The sequence below is a fragment of the Oncorhynchus mykiss genome, chromosome 26 (assembly GCF_057628025.1).
Source record: "Oncorhynchus mykiss isolate SJ-2025 chromosome 26, ASM5762802v1, whole genome shotgun sequence".
In the NCBI taxonomy this organism is placed as follows: domain Eukaryota; kingdom Metazoa; phylum Chordata; class Actinopteri; order Salmoniformes; family Salmonidae; genus Oncorhynchus; species Oncorhynchus mykiss.
This window is the reverse complement of record NC_143047.1, coordinates 23,411,340-23,430,785: the sequence shown is the minus strand read 5'-3', so window position 1 is coordinate 23,430,785 and position 19,446 is coordinate 23,411,340. Positions and strand designations below refer to the sequence as shown.

General features: G+C 42.6%; 1 protein-coding gene across 1 annotated transcript in view; it reads right to left on the bottom strand.

Moving 5' to 3' along the window:
- The window catches only part of LOC110506650 (myosin-binding protein C, cardiac-type), a 38,302-nt gene that overhangs the window by 17,015 nt on the left and 1,841 nt on the right, over positions 1 to 19,446 (bottom strand). The window contains exons 2-15 of the mRNA XM_090223407.1: positions 10,684 to 10,999; positions 8,015 to 8,143; positions 7,601 to 7,678; positions 7,296 to 7,444; positions 6,966 to 7,083; positions 6,733 to 6,781; positions 5,130 to 5,189; positions 4,992 to 4,994; positions 3,386 to 3,555; positions 3,001 to 3,133; positions 2,773 to 2,775; positions 2,286 to 2,410; positions 1,966 to 2,071; positions 38 to 336 (exon numbers count right to left, since the gene is read on the bottom strand). Of these exons, the coding sequence (XP_090079533.1) occupies positions 38 to 336; positions 1,966 to 2,071; positions 2,286 to 2,410; positions 2,773 to 2,775; positions 3,001 to 3,133; positions 3,386 to 3,555; positions 4,992 to 4,994; positions 5,130 to 5,189; positions 6,733 to 6,781; positions 6,966 to 7,083; positions 7,296 to 7,444; positions 7,601 to 7,678; positions 8,015 to 8,143; positions 10,684 to 10,732 (1,471 nt within the window). The 5' untranslated portion in view covers positions 10,733 to 10,999. The remainder of the gene's footprint in view (positions 1 to 37; positions 337 to 1,965; positions 2,072 to 2,285; positions 2,411 to 2,772; positions 2,776 to 3,000; positions 3,134 to 3,385; positions 3,556 to 4,991; positions 4,995 to 5,129; positions 5,190 to 6,732; positions 6,782 to 6,965; positions 7,084 to 7,295; positions 7,445 to 7,600; positions 7,679 to 8,014; positions 8,144 to 10,683; positions 11,000 to 19,446) is intronic.

The window sequence follows — 19,446 nt, the reverse complement described above, 5'->3', positions numbered from 1 at the left end:
TTTAATCTTCAGCCCAGTACTATAGTTCAAAGATTGCTTTGTCTGTCTTTAAACTGGACATGCTTTATGGACTGCAGGTGGTTGGACCCCCGGATACTAGCTATCATGTTCAACATTGTTGAGCAGAGATGTATTTCAATCTGTTGTGTTGTCTGACGTAAGCACTTACCCGACACCATGAGTTCAGCCATAGATTCACCACCATTGGTTTTAACTGTGTAGTGGCCACAGTCCTCCTTAGTTGCCTCATTAATGATGAGGACGTGCTTGCGCCCATCTTTCTTGAAGCGGTACTTGAAGGACTCATCCCTTGTCAGCTCCACACCATCTTTCTCCCTGCATAGACGGAGCACCACATGAGCACTAGCAGTCTCAAATTCTCCATTATTGTCTGATTAATTGAATCTACATTTCTACATCAACATTTCTATATATATATATATCTATTAAGCAACACTATATAAAGACTTTATAAACAGTCAGAGGTGTCACTATAACAGCTTTGATTTGAGGTTATGTTAGACAGTATCTAGTGAATGTGTTACAGAGTTGCCGATGTAACACTGTCAGCCATTTTGCATTACAAATCGGCACTGACAAATGTTCTCAATGTCACTTTTCTGAATGGTCATCACTTTACCACAACTATTTAATTTTCACCAATGAAGGCACAGTTGCACAGGTATTAATTAACAGTGGTATCATTGCAATCTGATACTGTATGTTTGCCCAAAGAAACAAATTGGCGGATAGATGTTTATTTATGTGCCCATGGTTAGGCCCAATTCCAGGAAGAGCACAATGTTGTATTTTGGATGGGTGACCATAATTCACAATTGCTTTCCCGCCAAAGGACAGGGGACGTGCTAACAGCCCTGTGTGACCTTTCATGTGGCTGATAATTTACTGCATGTTGTAATATCCAGCCTAGCCCTGTGGCAGATATACTGTGACTGAGATACTGTGGCAGAGACCCTGTGGCAGAGACCCTGTGGCAGAGACCCTGTGACAGAGACATTGTGGCAGAGACAATGTGGCAGAGACACTGTAATATATAGCCCAGCCCTTTGGCAGAGACACTGTACCTGAGACACTGTGACAGAGACACTGTAATATATAGCCCAGCCCTTTGGCAGAGACACTGTACCTGAGACACTGTGACAGAGACCCTGTGACAGAGACATTGTGACAGAGACATTGTGGCAGAGACAATGTGGCAGAGACACTGTAATATATAGCCCAGCCCTTTGGCAGAGACACTGTACCTGAGACACTGTGACAGAGACACTGTAATATATAGCCCAGCCCTTTGGCAGAGACACTGTGACTGAGACACTGTGACAGAGACACTGTAATATATAGCCCAGCCCTTTGGCAGAGACACTGTGACTGAGACACTGTGACAGAGACACTGTAATATATAGCCCAGCCCTTTGGCAGAGACACTGTAATATATAGCCCAGCCCTTTGACAGAGACACTGTACCTGAGACACTGTGACAGGAAGGTCAGCAGGCCTGGGGGTGACTAACACGTTAAAGCCATGAGCGACACAAATGCCATCTACCGGACATGTGAGGAATGTGCACCATGCAGCGCAGACTCAAAAACTACATCTGTTTCAACCCTTACAACCAGAATAATGTTATCCTCAAACCAATATCTGATGTGTGGATTAATTCTAACAAGGGAAACACAAAATACAGCAATTTCCTATATGAAACCTAATGTACCACAATGTCACCATATCAGTTATTACAGCCATCTGTTGTGTCTATCCGAGTTGTTGTGAAGTGACGTAATGTGAACAGTATGCCAGACCATGCTTTTGATGTCCTCGGTCAGGGACTTGGCACTTTGTAAATCTTAAAATACTGTCTGGTATGGCACCCATTGTTAACCTCCTCACACCTTCTATGGTATGGAAGTGTTTGAGTTTGATTTGTGGGTTGAGGGAACGTCTTACCATTTGACAGTAGCCCCTTCTTCTGACACCTCACACTCTAACTCCACCCGCTCACCCTTCATGACCATCTGGTCCTCCAGATGACTTGTAATAGTGACAGGAGGCTCTGCAGACACACAGAGAAAGAAACAGTAAGAACCACCATTATACCACCAGGCACTTTAGCAAATAATCATATTTCCCTTGTTGTGTTATGATGCTACCTTAGGCATCACGCAGGCACAAATATAATGTGAGTGTGAAATGCATTCAAACTGGTGTACAAACGAAACATTGATGTTGGACCGTTGATTTTCCACTTTCAGTTGTCTCACATGCACCTTTGACAAAGAGCTCTGTGGTGCACTTCTCATCTCCGACCACACAAGTGTATGTGGCATCGTCTGACAGTGAGCAGTGGTTGATGGTGAGGTATCGCTTGTTGCCAACACTCTCAAAGATGTACCTGGTAGATGGACAAGAACCTTCATTATCCACTCAATTATTCACCAGCACCTTTCATAATAAAATAAATGTTCCTTATTGACAGATATAGACAACATTCAAACCACAATAGCCTTCTGTGTAACACTCTTCCTGTTGATGATACATTGTATCGATAGTTGGTAAATTGGTTGATAGCATAACAGTTTAACATCAGTCATCATCATGTTTTCAGAGTACACAGCAGTGTGGAGACCCCAAAAAGCTTCCATATTTACAATGGTTGACAGTCGTATTCCTGTCTAGCTTATTTCAGCCCTTTGCTACTGTCCGTACCTAGCAAAACAATCTCAATGTGTTGCTTGACAAGATGAAAGTACTTACTTGCTGTTCATGAAAGGTCAGCAAGATCAGCACAGTCCATCCATGTGTTGTGTCGGGGGAGAGAAGAGGAACGTTAGCATGACATAATATAGCAATCTGAGAGATAGCTAATTGTATTGTTGAGTTGCTGAATAAGCATGTGTTGTACACACATTTGTAAGAGATGGTACATCAGTAATTCATTCTAATTGAATGCAAGCTCAGAAAACCCTCTCTGCTGATGGCTACCTTCCAGTTGATTGAATCTCTTGCCCATTCTTCAGCCATTTTACATCTACGTCTTCATTGGCCACCTCAATGCATAGTTTCATTTTATGCCCTTTTTCTACCTGGTAGGCAGGGTCCAGCTTCTTTAGGAAAGCTGGGAGACACAGACACGTGAGCAATTACTTTTCCTATAGTTAACAATACTGATCTGCAGAGGTAACATTTAGCTGTAAATACAGATACAGTAGCTAGCTTCTACAATGGAGGCTTGCATGGAGGGATGACTGAAGGGATGAGTACCTAAATGGGTATTTGCGGTGTCCATTTTAGGACGGGTTCAATCTCAGGATGCATAGTGTATGAGCTGAAGGATAAGTGTTGGTTTCACAAAGATAGAGATACCAACCTTCACTCTTCTTTTCCTCCTTCTTCATCTTCTTCAGCCTCTTCAACATCCCACGCAGGTCTGTTATGCCATACTGGAAGGCGATCTTCTCATACTCACTGGCTGGAGCCTTCTGGAGGATTTCCCATACATCCTCATCAGGCTCATTTTTGACCTGGGACTTAGAGGCACTGGCACAGAAAGAGGGGACAAGGGGACAAGGTAAGCCACTGTCTGAAGCCATCACTTAGCATTATCATTAGGCTACATTACCGACCATGCACAGTAACAGTTAGGTCTATCCATGCTCAATAGGCCTACTTATACATTTTCTTCATTACTTGCAATTTTCCATTACAATTTTCTAAGTCACATTTGCATTCAGGTTTCACTCAAAAACTCATTGCAGTCTTCACATAACAGTCAGAAAGCATATTATTACATCGACAACAATTGTTTCTTACCGATGACCTGGTGAACCTTTAAGAAAACTGCTGCACTCATTCCGAAGCAGAACCCAAGCGACAAACCAAACAGATTAATACACACATCAAATATACATTGCAGTACCCAAAACCGAATTATAGCACCCTAGAACCCACCCATGAAGACCGCAAACAAGCACAACAACTACAACAAATATAATTTCTGCTGCAATGGTCTGCAGACATGCAGAAAAGTGTCACAGCTATTGTAAAATATTGAAAATGAATTCCGATTAATCAGAATTATATAGAACATCAAATCAGAATAATTTATACTGCATTATGAATTTTGAAAAAAACATTCACATTTTCAACAAACAAGAGACCCTAAAACAATGTGCTTGCCAGTATAGGTCAATGCATGACATCAAGGTAAATGCCAGGGCATGAAATCCACTAGACTAGGAGATGGGTTTGACATTGAGTGAGATGGAACAATGTTTGTGTGTGATGGGGCGGAAATAAACTATTGCTTTGAAAACAGGCGGAGTTGTGACTGGATATCGAAGGAAGGTCTGGAGAGTCAGTAATGACTCATTGTGATGATGCAGTGACACGCATAGGGAAGAAAGAGATGCAGACCACAAAGTGTTGTGAAAGCTTCTATTGCATTCAGATGTGTGCTAAATCTCCTGCACTCTTAGAAGAAAATGTGCCATCTACAACCTAAAAGGGTCCTTTTGCTGTCCCCGTAAGAGAACCCTTTGAAGAACCCTATTTGGTTCCAGAGAGAACCCTTTTGGGTTCCATATATAACACTCTCCACAGAGGGTTCTACATGGAATCCAAAAGGGCTTTACCTGGATCCAAAAGGGTTTTACCTGGAACCAAAAAGGGTTCTACCTGGACCCAAAAATGGTTCTCCTATGGGGACAGCCAAAGAACTGTTTTGGAACCTTTTTATCTAATAGTGTAATGTGTTCTAGCTTGTGTGGTAGAAGTGACAGAGTCTTCTACAGGGTATAAGGTATGTGAGTGTGCTAGGCAAAAGTAGTTTGGGACCAGTGTGAGATTAGCAGGAGGACTCAAGATGCATTGTGAGTAGACAGCAAGACTGACCTGAATTCAGGTTAGTGAAAAAGTAACTGGGAAAACATGTCCATTAATCCAATCTGTTGGGTAAACTAGTAGTAGTCACTTACTCTCTGTATAGGGGGGGTGACAAAGAGAGATGGACACAGTGAGATAACATGCCCAAGAGAAACAAGCTTACTGATTTGGAAAATAATGATGTTGCTCAACTTTTTGTTCTGAAATAATCAGAGATAATTCACACTCACCTTTTCTTCAACAAGGCACTGAAGTCCAACTCTCCTGCTTCCTCACTTCCATCCACACTGCTGTAGAAATATCAGCGCCAATAACACAATGTCAGTACCCCATCAAAGCAATGTATTCTGACAGTTTGGTTATCATCATCACCATAAGAGATGAGCAGCACCCTTGAAAACAACAGCAAACATGTTGTCCCCCACGAATGATGCCAAAATCAAAATCCCCATGAAATCTGTATTCCACACTGATCATTGTGATGAGGGATCTCAGGGAGAGGAAAGCCGTTTTAAATGTGGCTGGAAGTGTTCATCTCCTCCCTCTGATCTCTGGAGCGATCAGGATTAAATGAGGGCCTGGTGGTTTATGTGGTAGAATTACAACACACGGCGGTGACTTCCTCCAGTGATATCTCTCATCCGACAGCCCTGGAGAACCAGTGCCACAGAAAAGCCTGTGTGTCTTAACACATCCTGGCACTTTCAATACCATCAAACCAGGGGCAAGACCAAAACTCACTACGTCGGCTCACTGTTTGTGCAGCTTGCTCCGCTGTTTTGATAAAGACCCCGTGGTAGATCAGAGAGAGAGTTTGAGTGACATATAAAGTTGGTGTGCTGTTAAGCTGCATGTTAACCCAGACGATTGTACTCTCTCACCTCCAAACCAGAAGCTGGTTCTGTCAAAGTTGACACAATGACAGTGTTCAAGCTGTCAAGCTAAAGGATGACCCAGTGTATTTAACATCTATGGTGGTCTCTTTAAAATGAGTTAGGTCAAACCTTGTCTCTTTCACACCATGGCAGTATTCTCAAAATTCAGCACAGCAAGGAAGTTACATATTTCCATAAACTGGCACTGTTTGACCCAAAAGGAAAGCAGAGAAAAAGAGGGACTGAAAAGCTTTCCCTGAAGTCTTTTTGGTAATCAGAGGCCCCAGTGTTTGGATATGAACCCCCAAGTTGCAGCAAACCGTCACTACCTTCCTGATGGTACACTTGTCTTCCTAGTAGCTCCACTCCTGACAAGTTGGCATTGCCAGATAGTGATTTCTCTCACATATCCAAAGGACTGTAAAGATACTATTACACCCCATTTACTTATTATGTATTGGCACATAATGTATACAAAAAAAGAGCATTTAAATAACCATCCAACAATATCCACAGACTGCTAGTTTGGGGCTGTCTAAAAATGCTTTAGATAATACCATTGTATAAAGTTGATTTGTGTTGTTTTGTTGATACAGCTTGCTAAATAACAACTTGATATACTTTTCCTTCAATCCTTCTCACTTTCTCTCACGCACACACACGAACACACACACATGAGTAGAGGCTGCTGGGGGAGGGGGGGGGGGGGGGGGGGGGGGGGCTCATAATAATGGCTGGAACAGAGAGAATGGAATGGCATTAAACCATGTGTTTGATATATTTGATACCATTCCATTTATTCAGCTCCATCCATTACCTTGAGCCAGTTCTCACCAATTAAGGTGCCACCAAACTCCAGTGACAAACACACACACACACACACACACACACACACGCACACACACACACACACACACACACACACACACACACACAGATACTTTTTTTCTTAGCTTACGTGCGCCTGAAAGCTGCCCTGATGTCAAACCCTTCCACAGCCCGGGCCTCTGAAACATGATAGAATAATCAGTTATCTCTTCTCTATCATTGAATTTTATACCACAGGTACTATAAAAAAAAAACAGATATTTACTGTACGCTTTAGCAAGGAAAGGCACTAAGGAGAAAATAAGAACAATTGTAGTTTCTGTTAAGCTGCCCCTAGTGATTGTATTGTGTGAGGGCACCCACCATGCACAGTTAGGTCAAAGTTGCAGCTGTCAAACTTGTCCCGGGATGACACCTCACACCTGTAAGCTCCAGCGAAACTGGGCTTGGCTGCAATGATCTGCATCTCAAAGGTGTAGACCTGAAAACAAAGGTCCAAAATTCCTGGTAATAATAATGTCAGCCAAAACCATAAAACCTCTGAAGTCTTTTGCAAGGCGATCTCTAGGACTTTCCTGAACAACTTTTAACAGCTCATTGCAGTGTCCAACCTGTTCTTGTATCATGATGTTCAGAACTGCACATTGGTGACAACAGTTTATAACATGCTCATGTATGGGACAAAAGTCTAACCTTAGAGTTACGATCATAAAGCTCCTTGAGCTGCAGGTTCTTTCCAGACTTGCTAGCCAGGTCCATCCACTTCCCCTTAAACCACTTGATGGTGGGCTTCTTCAGCAGTGAAGCAGCATTCACTTTAGCCACAAAATTAATGTTCTCACCTGGACACAACAGTAGGGAAACATGCCTTGACATGCCCATAACATCTTTATGAATGGCTTGCATGAATGGCTATGATCTCTGGGGTGCTGTTCCTCACTAAGTTGCTCTGGAGGAGAGAGTCTGCTAAATTACTCAAATGTAATGGTGTCACTCACCCACAGCGACCTCCCCACTCTGGGGTTTCTCTGTAAACAGGCCAGTGAGGTCTGTCTTCGTGTCAGGGGCTTGACTTTCTGAGAAGGGAACAGGAAAATGTTAAACAGGACAAAGCAAGGGAGAAGCCGGGAGCAAGTAAACTACCAAGGATAGTTATACCATCTGTTTTTTGTTGGGGGGTTTTCTACACAGAAGCTCTGTGAAGGCTGATACAAAGCTAAATTGTGATACTGGCAAGTGCAGTGCACAAGTTTGTCAGTGAAGTATCTCACAATGTCTCCATTGTCATGCATTGTGACCCTACAACATCACCACAAGCGTGTATCCAGTAGCTCAAAGGATCGGTGGAAACAATCTGTAAACATTGGTCTAACCATCAAATCCTGGAGTGTCATGTGGCTGTACATTGGCACCTGGCTGAGGTGCTGCTAGTGTAGTGTCCGCTGCTGCAGGTGTCTCTGCTGGGGCTGGGGCCTCCGCTGGAGCTAAAGTGTCTGTAGCAGCTGGATCTGGAGCTGCTGTGTCCCCACCCTGGGCTTCCTCTGGTAACAAAGAATTTACCATGAGAGACTCATATAACTGAATGTTTCTCGGACTGTAGGCCACACACACTAAGTCTACAAAACATTAAGAACACCTTCTGAATCCTGAGTTGCATTACACCCCCCCCCCCCCCCCCCCCCCCCCCCCAGGCCCATGTTGACTCCAATGCTTCCCACAGTTGTGACAAGTTGGCTGGGTGTTCTTTGGTGGTGGACCCCCGAAAAACTCAGATAATAATTTAATTCCACTTGACTCACATTTTAATTGCATAGACAATCCTGTGAAATATACAATATCAAAAGTGTCACACAAGCAGGAAGATGGCATGCTTGGGGGGAGGCATTCATGCAGGAACCAATGAGATGATCGAGAGGGGGCATCATGCAGGAACCAATGGGATGCTCGAGGGGTTACATTTTGTGGTGAAGCTTAGCCTTTGCACATGTTCTCTTAACTCATAAAATGTCTTAACATTTGAGAGCGCTTTGTTGAGAGCGCTTTGCTTCCTAAATTGATAAACATGTTTGTTAAATCTATGTTACATATAAACGTACAGTAATTGCTAGCGTTACAAAATGTAATTCCCTTACCGTTTTTTGCAACATTACACACATTTTGATTAATGTTTGGTATGCCTACGATATGTTGTTGCATTTCATTGACTATTTCTTCACCTCTGAGTGGGCACAATGTTTATAGCGCACATGGACTTTTGCAAGACTCACAAGGCTAGAGATCATTTTATTTCCATAAAAAGTGATTGTTAGCTGTTTGTCCATGGCGCTCCCCATCTGTTTCAAATGTGCAGTAGTCAATGAGAGAGTGTTGAATTTGGTTAACAAAAAATGGAATTGCTCATTTGCTACGTGAGGCTTATTTGATTGAATAGAAGTTCCGTAATGGTTAGGTTGTTACGAATGCACTAATATGAGTGAATGCACGTGGCATTTCGGCAACTTTGAAAAAAACAACTTTATATCAGTTGTGCCTGTTGTCATAGAGATAGATAGAGGACTCATCATGGATATAACCCGTTTTAACATGGACATAACCCGTTTTAACATGGACATTGCCATTGAGGGTTCCACCATTTTAAATTTGTCAATTAGGTGGGGATTCCTAAGAGTTGGGAGCAATCAGCCAATAAAGAAGAAGAAAATGGTTTACTTTAAAATGGAGACAGCCTCAATGGCACTGCCCAGATGGTCACAGACTCTATAATGGCACAGATATACAGTATATCTCTATGGCCTGTTGTTCATACAAGTATCTTCCCTCTCATTGGCTAGAATGGTTCCACCTGATCTCACCTCTTCCTGCCTGCCTGCCTTCCATCTTTAAAGGACATGTATTTCCATTGTTGGAGCGGTCAATCAACTATCTTGTCAATATAATAGACAATCTTTTGGTAGATGGCTCTGAGTGGGCCTATCTGTAATGTATTTGTGTGCGGGTGCGTTCTAATAGTTGTAGGTGGCCTTCCTGCGAGGACGTCAATATTATGAAGGATTCGACTGTGAATTAAATAAGTTCTGATGATTATTATGTCTGCTTTAGACTATTATTCCACACTGTAGGTTAATTAATGAATATGCATTTTACATGACCAGTTATGGGTGAACTATCATTTTGACAGAGGTATGTCCCAGGGGGAGCTAATCGCCTGTTTGTTTATTCTAGTTTTTGGGGGACAGTTTCGGTAATTGTTAGGAGGCTGATGTGAGTCTGTTATACCCTAACTTGAGTCTGGAGTAGACATATTTGCCTGCCTCAAGGCATTTTGTTTTTCATTATAAGTGTTATGAGAAGTTTTGAAAGATCTATTTTGGATTACTTTGTCAATATTGTCAATTGAATGTCTGGCTCACCATTGACATAAATAAAAGCACAACTTCTGCACCTGAACCTGCCTGCCTCTAGCAACATTTCTGCCCTTACCACTATTACAAGGTCCCTATTTTACACATTTGTCTAAGCTTATCTTGCAAATATTTCCATTTATCAACTTTGAATGGATCAAGTTTCCATGTGCACTGTGTTATCTCCTGTCAGATGCCTCTTGTGGATATCTATCCTGAGCACTTGCTGCTGTGGTTACTCACGAGGAAACAATCTGTTTGGGTCAGGCCAGGGTGAAGGTCATCAGGGAGGGTTTTATGTGAATCACAGCAGCCCTGGACAGGCTGGAGCTGCTCCAAGTCTGAGCTCTCCACAGCCACTCTCTCTCTCTGACCCCAGGCATTTTATCAAACCACACACAGCTCCTACTGCCAGGCTGAAAGGGTTGCTGTGTGATCAACTATGTAGGTAATGTTACAGTACACACTGTGCTCTGTGCTTGATGAAATGAAACATACTGAGTAATTGTCTAAAACAGACTGTGATTGAGGTGATAACAACCAGCAGTGCAACAAACAGTGCTCAGTGTTCAAAACACATGTTTATGGTGTTTGGTGGCCTCTGTGCTCGGTGCTCCTCACACTGTGCTCATAGGTGAGTATGGCTCTGGAAAAAGATCTACACCCTAACAGACTCCCACCTTCCTTCTCCTTCACTTCCTCCTTCACTTCCAATTTGACTTCCTCCATGACTTCTTTCTCTTTCACCTTAAGGTCAAACTTGACTTTTGACCCACCGGCAATCACTGCATAGGCAGTGCCGTCCTCCTTGGTAACTGCTTGGATGGTAAGTGCTTGTTTCCATCTGCCTTGATCACATACTTGTCGCCAGAGGCAAGGTCCTTTGTGTTGCTCTGCCTTCTCACCTTCGCATCAGGCTTCCCTGTCTCTGTCTCAAAACCACTGTTTCCCTTTCCTCTGCCACCTGAGTCTTTGGTTTCTTGGCAAATGTTGAGACTCGAGAGGGATGGGTCAGAATGAAAGAATTCAGTTTAAGATGCCCAGTTTGTCATGGATTTTTGCAGTAAATTGTGATGTAAAACCTTTGAAGTGCACTATGATGATACACCATAGCAGTTCCATTATCAAAAGGAAGCTCTTCAGACAAATTACAAATAAGGGTATACAGTGCATTCAGAAAGTATTGTGACCTTTTTCCACATTTTGTTACATTACAGCCTTATTCTAAAATGTATTCAATAAAGCGAAAACAGGTTTTTAGAAATGTTTGCAAATGTATAAAACAAATTGTACGATTCAGACCCTTGGCTATGAGACTTGAAATTGATCATCCTTGAGATGTTTCTAAAACTTTTCACACCAGGTGTGTGTGTGTCTTTCCAATTAATGTCCAAACAATTGAATTTGCCACAGGTGGACTCCAATCAAGTTTTAAAAGTTGACCCTCAAAAATCAAGCCATGAGGTCGAAGGAATTGTCCGTAGAGCTCCGAGACAGGATTGTGTCGAGGCACAGATCTGGGGAAGGGTACCGAAACCTTTCAGCAGCATTGAAGGTCCCCAAGAACACAGTGGCCTGCATCAATCTTAAATGGAAGAAGTTTGGAACCCCCATCGGGACCATCGGGTGACCAACAACCCGATGGTCACTCTGACAGAGCTCCAGAGTTCCTCTGTGGAGATGGGAGAACCTTCCAGAAGGACAACCATCTCTGCAGCAATCCACCAATCAGGCTTTCTATAGTAGAGTGGCCAGACGGAAGCCACTCCTCAGTAAAAGGCACATGACAGCCTGCTTGGAGTTTTCCAAAAGGCACCTAAATGACTCTAAGACCATGAGAAACAAGATTCTCTAGTCTGATGAAACCAAGATTGAACTCTTTGGCTTGAATTCCAAGCATCACATCTGGCGGAAACCTGGCACCGTCCCTACGGTGAAGCATGGTGGTGGAAGATTCATGCTGTGTGGATGTTTTTCAGTGGCAGGGACTGGGAGACTCGTCAGGATTGAGGTAAAGATGAACGGAGCAAAGTACAGAGAGATCCTTGATGAAAACCTGCTCCAGAGCGCTCACGACCTCTGACTGGGGCGAAGGTTAACCTTCTAACAGGAAAACAGCCCTAAGCACACAGCCAAGAAATCGCAGGAGTGGCTTCAGGACAAGTCTCTGAATGTCCTTGAGTGGCCCAGCCAGAGCCCGGATTTGAACCCAATCGAACATCTCTGGAGCGACCTCAAAATAGCTGTGATGTGACACTCCCCATCTAACCTGACAGAGCTTGAGAGGATCTGCAGAGAAGAATGGGAGAAACTCCACAAATACAGGTCTGCCAAGCTTGTAGCGTCAAGAAGACAAGAAGACTGGAGGCTGTAATCGCTGCCAAAGGTGCTTCAACAAGGTACTGAGTAATGGATCTGAATACTTATGTAAATGTGATATTCCCATTGGTTTTTAAAATACATTTGCAAAAAATAAATAACTGTTGCTTTGTCATTATGGGATATTGTGTGTAGATTGATGAGGGGGGGGGAAATGAAATACATTTTAGAATAAGCCTGTAAAGTATCAAAATGTGGAAAAAGTCAAGGGGTCTGAGTACTTTCCGAATGCACTGAATAGAGCCTTAATTGTACCACAGTCTTGAATTCAGTTGAATGAATCAATTGAAATTGATAAATGCTGAAAATGCTGATTTTATCATTGCCATCATCTCTGCATTACAGTGGGTTACTATCAGAGCTATCCAATGTGTTGTTAATGAGAGGTTTTGATTGTCTAATACATTTCTCCTCTCTGTGAGTCGTATCAGGTGTTTTATTACCCTCTAACCAGAGAATGGTTTCCAATCAGCCCATTACATCTCGAATGAAATGACCTCCACATAGAGCAAGATGACCCTAAGGGTTTAAATACAGAATGCATATGTGCCCCACTAATAAATGCACTCAGCAGGCGACCCCAGTGACAGGGACACAGGTAGCACAGTAGAGGGATTAGTGAGACTATTTTAGTTGTGAAGCGAGCATAGAAAGAATGTTACACCTTTGCTGGGCTTCCAAGTGTGCTTATTTTTTCAGGCTAGTGATGACTGGTATCTCCTCCTTAACCTTAACAGTGTATTTATTGGGCCTATTTATATTACATTTCACTCCAATTCCTCCATATAAAGTAAAGTAAATCAGAAAAAATATAATATGAGGGTTGAAACATAATTTGAAATAACAACAGTTATTGTAAAAAGAAAAGGAAAAATAGCAAGCAAGCAAAGCAGCTAGCTAGCATTAGGACCAGGAAGTGTTTACCCAATGAACTTATATAGTTCACCTGTATCTTCTAGTTCTTGTTTTATTTCAGTCAAAATAGTTCACCACAAACGATTTCTTCATCAGTTGGGGAATTCAAAACCACTTTGCAGTGCAAAGCATCTTTGTATCAGTAGAGAGTCTCATTCTACATTTAAAAGATGCTTCAATAAAATTCTGATTTACAGAATAATTATCTGTTGATAGCAGGGTCTTGATGCTAATACTAAATTACTTTGGGAGATCTTGAACACTAGATGTCTTAGCGACATACTGTATCTGAGTAACTGATTCTGGGAGGAGGCTGCATTGTCATCTGATCTGTTGGGTTGCTCTTTCCACAGTGAATGGCAATGCATTCCATGTGACCCAAAAAAGTGGAAAGTAATTTGTCGGGTTGGTGTCCTGTGAGGCATTTCTGGATCATCAGCACATGAGTGATGTTTACACATGAACTCAGTGGTGCATGAGATGCTGCACTCTGAATTTAGAACTTACGCTTACATACACTCCCCTATGTATTTATTTGGACAGTGAAGCTAAAACTTTGAGATCAAATGTTTTATATGAGGCGACAGTACAGAATGTCGCCTTTTATTTTGGGGTATTTTCATACATATCTGTTTTACCGTTTAGAAATCAACTTACTTTATGTCTCTAGTCCCCCCATTTGAAGGTCATAAGTATTTGTACAAAATCACTTGCAGTGTATAACATTTTGTCAAAAGTTTAGTATTTGCTTCCATATTCGTAGCACGCAATGACTACATCAAGCTTGTGACTGTACAAATTTATTGGATGCATTTGCAGTTTGCTTTTGTTGTGTTTCAGATGATGTTGTGCCCAATAGCAATGTATGGTAAAAAATGTATTGTTACATTTTGGAGTCACTTTTATTGTAAATAAGATTCAAATATGTTTCTGACCACTTCTACATTAATGTGGATGCCACCATGATTATGGATAATCATGAATGAATCGTAAATAATGATGAGTGAGAAAGTTACAGATGCACAAAGATCATGCACCCCAAAACATGCTAACCCTTACACATTGTTTGGGGGGGTATGATATTTATGCCTCTGTAACTTTCTCACTCATCACTATTCATAATTCAGCAATTATTATTCGGAATCAAGTGAATTGTTCCAAATACTTATGACACCTTCAAATGGGTGGACTAGATACATAAAGAGCTTACATTTCTAAACTGTCACGGTCATCATAATGAGGAGACCAAGGCGCAGCGTGGTAAGCTTACATAACTCTTTAATGAAAGAGAGAACACTGAACAAAACTATAAAAAAACAACAAAACGTGAAGCTATATGGCTCGTGCAGAACAGGCAACTAAACATAGAAAAACAACCCACAAAATACCCAATGAATATGCCTACCTAAATATGGTCCCCAATCAGAGACAACGATAAACAGCTGCCTCTGATTGAGAACCAATCTAGGCAACCAATGACATATAAACACCTAGACTAGGAAAAACCCCTAGACATACAAAAACCCCTAGACAATACTAAAACTAAACAAACCACCCTTGTCACACCCTGACCTAACCAAAATAATAAAGAAAACAAAGATAACTAAGGTCAGGGCGTGACATAAACGCTGAAACAGATCATATCTGTATACTGTATATATATAATACAGTATAAAACTACAAATCAAATCAAATGTTATTAGTCACATGCCCGAATACAATATGTCGAACATCTCTGGAGCGACCTCAAAATCGCAGTGAAGTGACACTCCCCATCTAACCTGACAGAATTTGAGAGGATCTGCAGAGAAGAATGGGAGAAACTCCCCAAATACAGGTGTTCCAAGCTTGTAGCGTCATACCTAATCTTACAGTGAAATGCTTATTTACGAGCCCCTAACCAACAATGCAGTTAACAAAAAAAATACGGATAAGAATAAGAAATAAAAGTAACAAAGAGCAGTAGTAAAATAACAATAGCGAGATAATATACAGGGGGGTACCGGCACAGAGTCAATGTGCTGGGGCACCGGTTAGTAGAATATGTACATATGGGTAGAGTTATTAAAGTGACTATGCATAGATGATAACAACAGAGAGTAGTAGCGGTGTAAAAGAGTCGGGGGCAATGCAAATAGTCCAGGTAGCCATTTGATTAGCTGTTCAGGAGTTTTATGGCTTAGGGATAGAAGCTGTTTAGAAGCCTCTTGGACCTAGACTTTGCGCTCTGGTACCGCTTGCCGTGCGGTAGCAGAGAGAACAGTCTATGACTAGGGTGGCTGGAGTCTATGACAATTTTTAGGGCCTTCCTCTGACACCGCCTGGTATAGAGGTCCTGGATGGCAGGAAGCTTGGCCCCAGTGATGTACTGGGCCGTTCGCACTACCCTCTCTTTTGCCTTGCGGTCTGAGGCCGAGCAGTTGCCATACCAGGCAGTGATGCAACTGGTCAGGATGCTCTCGATGGTGCAGCTGTAGAACTTTTGTGGACCCATGCCAAATCTTTTCAGTCTCCTGAGGTTATGTCGTGCCCTCTTCACGACTGTCTTGGTGTGCTTGGACCATGTTAGTTTGTTGGTGATGTGGACACCAAGGAACGTGAAGCTCTCAACCTGCTTCACTGCAACCCTGTCGATGAGAATGGGCATAACGGGATTTCTTATAAGCTTCCGGGTTAGAGTCCCGCTCCTTGAAAGCGGCAGCTCTAGCCTTTAGCTCAGGGCGGATATTGGCTGTAATCCATGGCTTCTGTTTGGGATATGTACGTACGGTCACTGTGGGGACGACGTCATTGATGCTCTTAGCATCTGCTTCATCTGACCACTTTCTTATTGATCTAGTCACTGTTGCGTCCTGCTTAAATGTTTAGCTTGTAAACAGGAATTAGGAGGATAGAATTATGGTCAGATTTGCCAAATGGAGGGTGAGGGAGAGCTTTGTATGCGTCTCTGTGTGTGGAGTAAAGGTGGAGTTTTTTTCCCTCTGGTTGCACATTTAACATGCTGATAGAAATTTGGTAAAACAGATTTAAGTTTTCCTGCATTAAAGTCCCCGGCTACTAGGAGCACCGCCTCTGGGTGAGAGTTTTCGTGTTTGCTTATGGCGGAATACAGCTCATTCAATTTTGGTCTAAGTGCCAGCCTCAGTCTGTGGTGGTATGTAAACAGCTCCGAAAAATACAGATGAACTCTCTAGGTAGATAATGTGGTCTACAGCTTATCAAGAGATACTCTACCACAGGCGAGCAATAGCTCGAGACTTCCTTAGATATCGTGCACCAGCTGTTATTTACAAAAATAAACTCAGCAAAATAAGAAATGTCTATTTTTCAGGACCCTGTCTTTCAAAGATAAGTTTCCCATGCTTGTTTAATGAACCATAAACAATTAATGAACATACACATGTTGAATGGTAGTTAAGACACCAGCTTATAGGCAATTAAGGTCATAGTTATGAAAACTTAGGACACCAAAGAGTCCTTTCTACTGACTCTAAAAAATGTGAATGTGCCTTAGGTATGCTGCAAGGAGGCATGAGGACTGCAGATGTGGTCAGGGCAATAAATTGCAATATCCGTACTGTGACATGCCTAAGACAGTGCTACAGGGAGACAGGATGGACAGCTGATCGTCCTCGCAGTGGCAGACCACGTGTAACACCTGCACAGGATCGGTACATCTGAACATCACACCTGCGGGACAGGTACAGGATGGCAACAACAACTGCCTGAGTTTACACCAGGAATGCACAATCCCTCCATCAGTGCTCAGACTGTCTGCAATAGGCTGAGAGAGGCAGGACTGAGGGCTTGTAGGCCTGTTGTAAAAGCAGGTCCTCACCAAACATCACCGGCAACAATGTCGCCTATCTGCACAACCCCACAGTCGCTGGACCAGACAGGACTGGCAAAAGGTGATCTTCACTGACGAGTAGGGGGTTCTCTCTCACCAGGAGTGATGGTCAGATTCACGTTTATCGTCGAAGGAATGAGCTTTACACCGAGGCCTGTACTCTGGAGCGGGATCGATTTGGAGGTGGAGGGTTCGTCACAGCATCATCGGCCTGAGCTTGTTGTCATTACAGGCAATCTCAACGCTGTGCATTACAGGGAAGACATCCTCCTCCCTCATGTGGTACCCTTCCTGCAGGCTCATCCTGACATGACCCTCCAGCTTGTCAATGCCACCAGCCATACTGCTTGTTCTGTGCGTGATTTCTTGCAAGACAGGAATGTCAGTGTTCTGCCATGGCCAGCGAAGAGCCCGGATCTCAATCCCATTGAGCATGCCTGGGACCTGTTCGATCGGAGGGTGAGGGTTAGGGCCATTCCCCCCAGGAATGTCCGGGAACTTGCAGGTTCCTTGGTGGAAGAGTGGGGTAACATCTCACAGCAAGAACTGGCAAATCAGGTGCAGTCCATGAGGAGGAGATGCACGGCGGTACTTAATGCAGCTGGTGGCCACACCAGATACTGTCTGTTACTTTTGATTTTGACCCCCCCTCCCCTTTGTTCAGGGACATATTATTACATTTCTGCTAGTCACATGTCTGTGGAACTTGTTCAGTTTATGTCTCAGTTGTTGAATCTTGTTATGTTCATACAAATACTTACACATGTTAAGTTTTCTGAAAATAAACGCAGTTGACAGTGAGAGGATGTTTCTTTTTTTGCTGAGTTTACATAGCCCGCCGCCCCTTGTCTTACCAGACGCCACTGTTCTATCCTGCTGGTACAGTGTATAACAAGCCAGCTGTATGTCGATATTTTATTCTCCAAAGATTGCACGTTTGCTAGCAGAATGGAAGGAAGTGGGGGTTTATTCAATTGCCTACGAATTATCAGAAGGCAGCCCGCCCTTTGTCCCCTTTTTCTCTGCCTCCTCTTCATGCAAATCACAGGGATCTGGGCCTGTTCCCGAGAAACAGTATATCGTTCGCGTCGGGCTCGTCAGACGCGTTAAAGGAAAAAAGTATTCTGCCTGTCGGTGGTGAGTAATCACAGTCCTGATGTCCAGAAGTTATTTTTGGTCATATGAGACGGTAGTGCCAACATTATGTACAAAATAAGTAAGGAAACAAGTTACAAAAAACGCAAATAAACAAACAAAAAAAACACAATCGATTGGGGACATGTAAAACATCTGTGTCACGGCAGATTTCCTCCTCTTCCTCTGAAGAGATGAAACAAGGATCGGACCAATACGCAGCATGGTAGGTGTCCATGGTTTTTAATAAGAAAAACTGAACATGAACACATATACAAAATAATAACGTGAACTAACCAAAACAGTCCCATGTGCCACAAACACTGACACAGGAAACAATCACCCACGAAATACCCAAAGAATATGGCTGCCTAAATATGGTTCCCAATCAGAGACAACGATAGACAGCTGCCTCTAATTGAGAACCAATCTAGCCAACCATAGACATACCATTTACCGAGACAGGAAACAGCCCCATAAACATACAAAACGACCTAGAAAGGAAACAGCCCCATAAACATACAAAACTACCTAGAAAGGAAACAGCCCCATAAACATACAAAACCCCTAGACAAGTCAAAACACATAAATCCCCCATGTCACACCCTGACCTAACCAAAATAATAAAGAAAACAAAGATAACTAAGGCCAGGGCGTGACAATCTGCCTTCTTCTCCGGCTTTGTTATAAATACCCTAAAATAAAAGATGACATTCTGTACTGTCGCTTCATATAAAACACTTGATCTCAAATCCAAAATGCTGGAGTATAGAGCCAATTTAAGTTTTAGCTTCACTGTCCAATATGTAGGGGATTGTAAATATGCAAAGTCCATGCAGACTCATTTGGTAACAATAGGCTCCATAATGATCCAGAATAAAATGACAGTGGGCTGGATTCAATATAACCTAGCCATGTTTATGTAGTAGCTCTGTTTACACATCTCCTGCCACAGCACATGTGTGCATTATTCTGAAAATTAGAATTCTGTGAGAAAATTTTACAGGGAAAAAAGGCTTGTTTATAGGGTGATGCATAAACACTGCAATGTGAGATGATGGGTGATGGTTGGACAACTGTCTTCATGAGTTCATGGGGAGTATATAAGTGGTCTGTACTTTTATGTTAATCCTACTGTTGCTCTGCTTTGTAACCAAAACTGGGT